General features: G+C 36.9%; 1 protein-coding gene across 1 annotated transcript; it reads right to left on the bottom strand.

The window, feature by feature from the left end:
• Positions 1 to 375: 375 nt before the first annotated feature.
• LOC116252501 (UDP-N-acetylglucosamine transporter UGNT1) lies at positions 376 to 9,277 on the bottom strand. The gene is made up of 10 exons (XM_031626809.2): positions 8,927 to 9,277; positions 6,353 to 6,429; positions 3,415 to 3,576; positions 3,198 to 3,331; positions 2,614 to 2,744; positions 2,480 to 2,524; positions 2,208 to 2,305; positions 1,360 to 1,467; positions 1,063 to 1,119; positions 376 to 968 (listed from the first exon to the last, which is right to left on the bottom strand). Exons 1-10 carry the CDS (start codon positions 9,057 to 9,059, stop codon positions 894 to 896), a joined length of 1,020 nt encoding a protein of 339 aa, XP_031482669.1. The 5' UTR covers positions 9,060 to 9,277; the 3' UTR covers positions 376 to 893.
• Between the last annotated feature and the right edge of the window lie 459 nt (positions 9,278 to 9,736).

Raw genomic sequence — 9,736 nt, forward strand, 5'->3', positions numbered from 1 at the left:
TAGTGCTGCCACTGAGTATAGGCCTTGTGTTTGGTAGTGTGTGGAAGACAAATTAGCTGATTCAAAGATATTAATCTTTCCAATGGTTTACTGAGTTTTGCAAATTTCTGGTGCTCTTATGAGTTGAAAGTGTCAGTCCCTGTTGTTACTTGGGTTCAGACATGAGTCTCCATATCAGCACATGCGCACAAAAGCAACCATGCACAGTATGTGCAAGCTATAGGGTTGGACCATCACATGGATCAGCTACATCAAGTCACCAGGTGATGGGAAACATTGCTATTAGTGGCTTGATAGAGGCTACGTTTTCCTGACTCTATGTGAAGCTTCAAAGACGGGAATAAAACAGAGAACTCATCAAACCTGAACATGAAATGAGAGTCCCAAAATAGCAGCATTAAAAATGAACTAGTAACGTTATTTAGCATGTCGGCTTTCAAGCCGTGGATTGATTTACATATAACAGAACTCAGAGTTACAGATAGATTAACGCAGCCTGGCAGAAACCAATGTGAATCAGTATCTTGTATCCAATCCAACAGAATGCAAGAAGAATGAAAATTATCTAAAGATGGAGGGACCGATCTGCAGAGAAACAGTCCTGCAAATTCAACCTCAATGGCTAATCATCCTCAAAAACATGGTTTGCTAGCTCCTTTTGCAGTCCCAAGGTGAGCATGATCCCAGGGCTTCTCTGTACCCAAACTAGAAGCAAAGATTGTTCAGACTCACGATAAAGTGCCTAATGTTACTGGAAAGCCATATGCACTTTTGCCCTTTCATCCTCACACTCTCCTGTGACTGTTATATAAACATCAACAGCCACCAAAAAATGAAACAGTAGCAGCGATGCCACTTGCACGTCATTGTCCACTCTTTTGCTGACAATGAAGCTACTTGCCCTTTAGTTTGCAGTAAGCATAGAAACCAGAACCAACAAAACCAAGAGATTGACCCAAGACGTTCAGCTGCCAACCACAGAATGGAAGAGAGTAAATAATGGATCGCCAGCAAAAAGAAACCAAAAAGCAATGTGATGTACTGGTGTATCTTCTAACTCACAATGTCAAAAGGCAGTCCTCCAAATAGAACCCAACCGATTCCCACAGTAAAGAAATCCTGGGAGCACATTTATGTCAGCTGAGAAAGATTGTAGCACATGTATGTATGCATTTGCTTGGAAAAAACCCTAAAAAGCACATAATCGATCTAGCAGATTTTGTAATTTATCACAAGAAAAATAACAAATAAAATGCATTTTATAGTTCCTTTGGATTAACAAACTTTATTGAAAACACTCAGCAGATCTGGATTATCAAATTCTTCTACATGTCAAAGAAGATGGTAGCTAATTTTCACCTTCAAGTTACCACACATAGTCTGTGTGAGAGCAGAATTAAGCGTCGTATTCAAAAATATGCTGTAGTTAAGGAAGAAGGCCATTACACAAGAAAGTAGCATTATCACCTGCAAAAGAAAATGAACTCTGTTAAAGATGCATGCAGATGGATCTATTATCAGGGGAGAAGGGCACTGTTTGACATAATTGTGTCCTCCAGAAAAATTTCTTCATTCAACAGAGGGAAGTAGTACACAAGGAAAAGAGATGAGAATGAAATTCTTGAGTGAAATTGAGTTTCAAGTTTTAACGAACTGGCTATGAATCCAATTAGCATATCAATATTCCCTCATCCCCTAAACTGGTAAAAAAACAAAACAGTTTCCTGGTATGGCTGTAGAAGAAGAACCGGTTGATTGCATGACTAGTCTAATTTCTTCTATATTTCTTGATTTTTGTTTGCAAGAAAATGAATAACAAGTAAATAGCATGGGAAGCACGAAGAAATATCAAAATCAATGAACATAGATAAGAATACAAGCAGATATTTCCTTAAACAAGAATGAAGTGAACTTGCATTCAATAGATGTCCCATATTAGACATGCCATTAAGATGCCTTTCCGCTGACAAATAATTGAAGTGCTAACATACAACCTGAAAATCTTGAATAAGTAAAGGAGGAAGTTGCAGTACTTGGGAAGCATGGAGGAAGACCAAAATCAATGAACATAGATAAGATACAAGCAAACACTTTCTCATACGAGAATGAGCCAATGAGGTGAGTTCACATTCAATAAACAATCCCGTATTGGACATGACTCTAAGATGCCTTTCTACTGACAAATAGTTCAAGTGTTAACATGTAACCTGAAAGCCTGGAGTAAATAAATAAGGAAATTGCATGGTTGACTCCAAATCACCCCGAATAAATGTCCAGAGTAGAATAAGTGGCCCACATACAAGTCCTGCAGAAAAACACATAGTACTGCACAATTTGAGGTTAACTCAAAATTGCATTTAATCAAGTTCAGAATGTTAAATGCTATATGGACTTGGCAGGATCTACATCACCAACAAAACTTGATGTCGTAGGGGAGAAAATGACAATAAAGAAAGAAATCAGTGGAAGGAATAAATACCATTACACCACATGAGACCAAAGCTGTTAAGGCCACTAGTTTTACCTGGGAAAAGGACACCGAAAATTTTAATCAGATGCATTGAGAATGAAATCCAAAAGAAACGTTAAGATTCATATAGATGAGTTTGCTACCAATTCGAGCGATTGTTGCTAGGTAAATTGCAGTTGTTATGTTTGATATGAAAACCATGGCATATCCATAGTAGTCAAACGACAAGTCCCGAGCGCCAGCAATGAATGCTCCAGAAACAATCAACCCCACACTAACCTTAGTTTGTGCCAGTGGAAAGAATTAGAAACACAAAAAGCAATCTGAATAGCATGAAATGTTTTATCAACTTGGAATAACCATCAATGAATTGCATTATTTTCTCTGAGTTGGGGATTTACAAGATGGGATATGCCGAGGCTTCTGTTTACGTTTAGGTTCAGAAGCCTACTGCATTTTCAGGCATGACCCGATAGATAGTAATATCCACCCAATTTGAATCTCTCCCCCATATGGCAATAATTTATGAACTCTGACTACATATACTTCATCAAGTCCATGTAGTTCACTCATTAGTTATGAAGCATATAACTGCATGTGTGGAAAAGAAATTTTAAAATAACCTATTTATCCAGGCTACAAATGCCAGGGATGTGTGGAACTGGAAATGCATTTTATAAAAGAACATAAAAAAGGAGAAGAGAGGCAACAGGAAAAACATCCTTACCTGCCAACCACATAATAAGAGTACTTCTGTCCAGTGAGAAGGTATTCAACAATCATTGTAAACACCACGGTTGTCCGTCTAAGTGCAGTGTACATAGGAACATTCACTCCACGAACAGATTCCATTGTTGCCAGCTATTAGGATCATACAACCAAATGATTATACATAAAAGAAATAAGGTTTGCCATTGAACCAGGAAACTAAATAATAAACTTACCATGTATAGCATATAGGATATTGAAAGAGGAAGTGTATGAAGCAAAGTTTCAAATGGTACAAGGAGAGGTGACAAACTATCAGAAGCCCATGTATCTCCCACCGAGAATGAGATTATCTTCCAACGCTTCATGGCATATAGAATTGAAGTTGAACATGTTATCTGTTAGAGGGTAACACGAAAGAATTTGGTAAGCATTTTGCCAAATGATGATGCAGACTGGTCAATACAAAGTAAAGTTAAAAAAAGAATCAATATCAAACAGGATTTGTATCAAAAACTGATATGTAAAACCACCAGTAACCAAACCAACCACTAATAGCCTGGAAACATGATAATGTCTTTGAACACAATATAGGTAGAACAAACACCTGAAAGCAAATTGATAGAGATTTATTCTGCATGCTTCCAGAGCAGCAAACGATTAGGTACCAAAGTGCAAGCACCGAAAGAAGATAAATGAGGAGTGGTCTTGAATGTTCCACTTCTGAAACATGATCAAATTGATCTAAACCTGTGCTTCCCATGGTTTCCTCGTTCAACCTTGCTCTCGCTCATGATTTTTTCTCACATCCTGTTCTATCCTCCCACCCCTCACATATTTCTCTTAGACTGCCTAAGGCTTTTAAGATCCATGACTATATGAGAATTTTGTAATTTTAGTTTAAAAGAAGAAGCTGTTATGAAATCATGTTATTTACCATTTTTCTTTTGTTAAAGTGAGTCACTTTTTATTTCTCATTGTTATAGAATCTCAAATTTGGTCGCCATCAGAAGAAAGTTTGTCTTCCTTTTAACCTTTATTGGATCTATTCAAAGTTAGCAAACCAAATTATTAAGTGGTTGCACACATGATTCCACTTTTACCTTAAACTCATTTTTCAATTTCTTGCCTGATAATTGATCTTTCATTTCAAACAACCCCCCCGCCCCACCACCACCACCCCCAATTTTCTTTTTTGCTTCCAGTTGATTCAGAGGGAAGTTTCGGTTTAATTCCCATTCTACTTCTAGGTTATCCTGCACAGCCTGAATTTTGTGGATTAGGAACACCCTCAGTCGATCACCAAGATATAAAAAAGAAGGTGCCTTAAACAAATTTTCAAACACCAGAAAAAGGCATTGATTAGATATAATAAAAAATGACTTCTAAATAGCTTCCTATTTCCTTAGTCAAATTGTCCTTAGATATCACTAAGATGAAAATTTCGTGAATTCAAAAAGTCCTCTTAACATGGGCTCCACAAGAGAGTCTGGATTTCTTCTTAATGAATAAATTTGCTAAAATTGATTGCTCAAAGACAAAACATGTAATCTATATATAAAATTTTTGGATTGCATAGTGTTTGCTTCTGCATAATGATCCAGCTCAAAACTGATCCATGTGTCCAGTCTAGCGGCACCCACTTGCCTTGTAACTGACTTTGGTTTCATACACAGAGGGCTACAAATTATGACATAAAATAGTAAAGGATCAAGAAATGTATGTCCTATCTATATATTTTAATCTGTTATATATAACATTGTCCTTGAATGAATTCATAGACTTGTGATGTTGAAATTAACCCCTCTTAAAGAATACACGTACTCACATGTGGAATCCTAGGTCCCAATGATGAACATGATCTTGATACAAGTTGGAACAGCTCAACCCAAAAGCTGTCTAGTTTGGCAGATTCCAACTTGTCTCAGAACTGGCTTTGGTTTCATGTACCCTAAAAGGCCAAAAATGACACAAAGTAATAAGAAAAACCAAGCTACGTCACTAGGTACTAGTACAGGTATAGCAGTGCAGGTGTGAACATGAAAAAATTTATAAGTGTGGGTGTGGGGATACGCCAGGGTATATGTATGTATCCATGTGTGTGTGTATTTAATCATATATATATATATATATATATATATATAAGTTTTTTTTGCTATCATATTTGAGAGTTTTTAAAAGATTTGCAAGTTTGCTAGCATTTATTTGTAAGTCTTAAAAACTCAAGGAAGGGGTTTAAAAAAAATTACAAAAAAGAAAACATAAACAACTTTAACAGGGGCAAAGGGGATGGAGCCCCTTGCCCCAAAAATCTCTCCCTGCCTCTCAATGTAGTAGATACCTCTCTCTCTCTCTCTCTCTCAGACACACACACATTGTTTTCCTTTGCTTTTTCAGGTTTAGATGGAGGAACTGCATCCGTGCTTTTCCTTTCCTTTATTTTTTTTTAAAGTTATTCACAGTTTGGATCAGGTCTGACCCAGACCAAATCCAAGCCATACCCAGGCGGCACAATGTACTCATACTGACATACCCACATATGAACTCTGGTACCCAGACCAATCTGGTATACCTGTATGACATAGAAACCAAGGTATATATGACCATCAATATATCTCAACCTCTTAGATATATGGTTAGATAGTATGTTGAATGAAAGTTTGTTCTAGTCAAACTCAAACAATCAGCAAATACATGTTTTCAAGGTTCAGTTTATGTCACACACACTCTTCAAAAAAAGGGGAGCACCCACGTCGGCACAACTCGGATGCCGACGTGGGTGCAGCTCCGACACACCCCAACTGCACCTTCTCTTATTCACGTTCAAAATTCTTTCCATTCTTTTTTCTTATTCTCTTTCTCCTCTTTCTCTTTATGTACAGCAATAAAAGTAAAAAGAAAAAAAAAACAAACAAATTAAGCTAAGAAACAACCATATATATAATGAAAACATATATTTATACATATATAATAAATACATACAGCCACACCCCTGCACCCAAATTTTTTGGGATGTGCTGCACCAGAACTGACACCAGCACCCCACACTCATGTAAGATAGGGTTCAATTCGGAACATTTAATATTAGTTTGGAGTAACAAACCTATTTCTTAAACTCCAAACCAAGGAAAAATAATGTCAACAAAAGTTTTCTAAACAGAAAAACATAGTTACCTGAAGCAAGGTAATGACATTTGCAGCAGGGAAATTATATGACGAAAGAGCTGCTTTGTTGAACATCACCAGAAGCACTGCACAATCAAAACTCTACAAGTTTTATGAACCATTCACAATGAAGTGCATATCAGAAAGTCAAAAAGAAGAAAAAGAATGAATCCAGAATTAAACTCGATATGAAAAGGAGAAATGCTATTTTTATTGTTAGAATGTAACACAATTGAATATATTTATAAAAGATTTAAACAATAAATGTTCAATTGTACTTTATATATATATATATATATATATGTATGTATGTATGTATGTATGTATGTATGTATGTATGTATGTATGTATGTATGTATGTATGTATATCCTGCGTACAATATTTGATTGACCACAATTTTGTAAATTCCATTTACCGTACAGGCTCCTAAGGAATTCATCAGAGGAATTATTCAAAGCAATACAGTTTGTTTTTGCATATTTCTACCTGTTCTCCAAATTTGTTCTAGCTCTTCCAATAAGAGAGGTTGTTTGGAGTTTGGACAGTGCAATAGCAAATAGTATTCGATAACGGAAAGTGAACAAACAATGGAGAAGTTGAAGTTCATGATGCAACTAAAGTGAATTGAACTAAACTGGTTTTTCATTAACCTGTTTCATTAGGTTCAATTCAAGGGTTCCCACCGACAAGAAGATGGGACTGAATATGAAAAGACAAAAAAAATGTGGAACCAGAACAAAAGAAATTCAGCTATCTCTCCCACACAGAGACAAGGTTACATGGCATGCATATGCTTGGTATGACATAGCATGCGTGCAAACATTGCCATGCCTTTTATTTACGTGTGGCTACACATGCTCAAACTTCAAACTTCTCAGACTGGAAATAGCAGAGTAAAATGTAAAGTTCATCATCGCAAATTCTTCAACAAGGTTCTAGATCACTGTGACTGAAAACATAAAATAACAAGTCTAAATTGAAAATAGAAAATGCAATACAATTATGGACAAAGTATAAAATAAAAAAAAAGAGTAGATAAATACAAAATGAGAAGTCAATCATAAGAGGTAATAAACAAAACTGTTTCCTGTGCCACAGATTAGTTTGAATGTGTTGAACCGTACTTGTGTTGTGTCCGCAAAGAATGCACAATTTAGGTGCATGTTCACATGAAAAGACATAGTTGTCCCAATGAGAAACTTACAGCAAAGTAAAATATGCAAAATAATGAAACCGAAATCACTCCTGAAACAACATCTATTATAGAACCCGATACAAAGTAACTATGAAAAAATAAAACGTTTAATCCTGAGTGTTCACCTTTAGTATATACTCCATTGACCAGCTTACTTCCTCATAAAGAACAACAAATGGGATGAGCGAAACAGATTCTCCCCCAGTGAAACAAAACAAATGATCCTATTCTAAAAGGAAGCTTGCAGATGGCATCCCCAATTCTTCATATGAGTGAGACGCAAATGGTAAACTAATAGACTAACATAGAACAATTTCCAGCTTCATTCAGTGGAGATGATCCTATTCCAAACTATTTGTGACTTTGAAACATCAAACAATAAGCACGATATCCAAAAAATTGAAATCCAGATATTCCCTTTTCCCCACTGTATTAGCTTTCTTTGGTAGTGAACTGTTTTAATGATAAAGATATATCTGTGTTCTTATTACACTCCTCGAGAATTCTGTCAAATAATTACCCAGTAAAGTATAAACTATTTGTGGCTATAACGCTGTCATGCCTCTGCAGAAAAACTCAAGAATGTTTACTTCTTCTTGTAATTTCCTCAGACCACAATGAGAAGTGGAGTGGCACTGTGACACAACTTACCACACCACAATTTAAAAAAAGAAATCATGTCCTGGATGCTATCTAAAACCTGACAGTGAATTACAGTTAAAATAGACGTCAGTAGTTAAAAGAATGTTTCAGTAACTTAGAACGGGCCATTCAGTACGCAAGGCAGAAAACAAGGGAAAATAGAATTTGTTTCTTGTAACTGAAAAGGTCCGGACCATCCGCTATGATAAATAATTAGAGAATATTCTGAAATTGAACATGTTCCAATGACGTGCACAAGAAAAAACGGTTCTCAAAGGCAGGATATTCTGCCCTGGTGCCTGAGCACTACTGCACATTTCTTATGTTGGGTTCAATTCGGATGTGAAAAACACGCCTTCTACACAAACTATATCGACTGACCTAGAATTTTAAGATAGTATCGATCAGATCAGAAGCCTATTACCTCAATTAAAATGCGATAAGGAAAATTGGATCAGGAGACAGAAATGTGCGGGGTTCTCGTTCTCCGTCGAGTTGCAAAAAAACAAAACGAAGATCGAAACCTATTATGACATCTAAACAGAAATCGATCAAAGGTTCGAGGTCCAGGACGCCCATCTCAACAGACAAACGACCAGCCAACCAAGATGCCACACGGTATATTCCATCAAAACACCGCCTTTCAGACAACGTCCGAAAGGAGAGCAAGAACTAGAAAAACCCAATTTCTGCTAAGTTCCAGCGGACTACATGATTTTCTTTACACAGATAGCAAAAATCTCACCTGCACATGTCATGTAGGAGACAGCAGCATAAGCCCCTCTTTTCGTCATCCCAGAGCCCTTAAAGAGACTCTCATCTCTTGATGAATCGCCTGCCAACGATGAAACAGGCAGTACGTGGCCCTTGGACGCCATGATCTATTTCTCCTACGAAGCAACCGCGGATGAAAACAGGGGAAGGGGAAGATGGGTCATCAGACAACGGGAGAGAGACGAAGAGACAGAAATTGGGGTGCTCCTACAGACTCCGACGGGAGAAAGGGTCCACGCAGTGGGGGTTTGGATTGGGAATTCTAAGTTGGTGGTTAGTGGTTACCTCTCGCCGAGTCGCCGTCGCCTCTTTCTCACTTCCTTCCTTTTTTCCGCCTTTTTATTATTTTCTGCTTCGAGAATAGTCAAGGTAGACTTCAACGGTTACTAGCGAATGGCCTTAGCAGACAATGGGCCACAAAATTAACAATTTATTCTAAAAATAATTCAGAAAATGTATTTCTTTTGGAGTTAACACGGAAGCGATGGAAATATAATTTAATGTTGAGTGAGAACACGAAAAATGATGAAGGAATCGTTTAATGATCTGCTTAGAGAAGCTGCTCTGAATTATTTAAAAGAAATTTTCTTCATTAACATGCCTACTTAAAGTTCAGTTGAAGTTGGTTTTTGTTTGCTAAAGGTTTTTTCACCCTATCACACCTCTCCAATACCTTGATGCATATTCAAAATTATGTCCCCTTTAATGGGTCCGATTGAAAACCAAATTTTGCTTTTGAATTGACCAACAGCTTGCCCTCAGGATTAGACTTTTCCTCTTT

The sequence above is a fragment of the Nymphaea colorata genome, chromosome 4 (assembly GCF_008831285.2).
Source record: "Nymphaea colorata isolate Beijing-Zhang1983 chromosome 4, ASM883128v2, whole genome shotgun sequence".
NCBI lineage: Eukaryota > Viridiplantae > Streptophyta > Magnoliopsida > Nymphaeales > Nymphaeaceae > Nymphaea > Nymphaea colorata.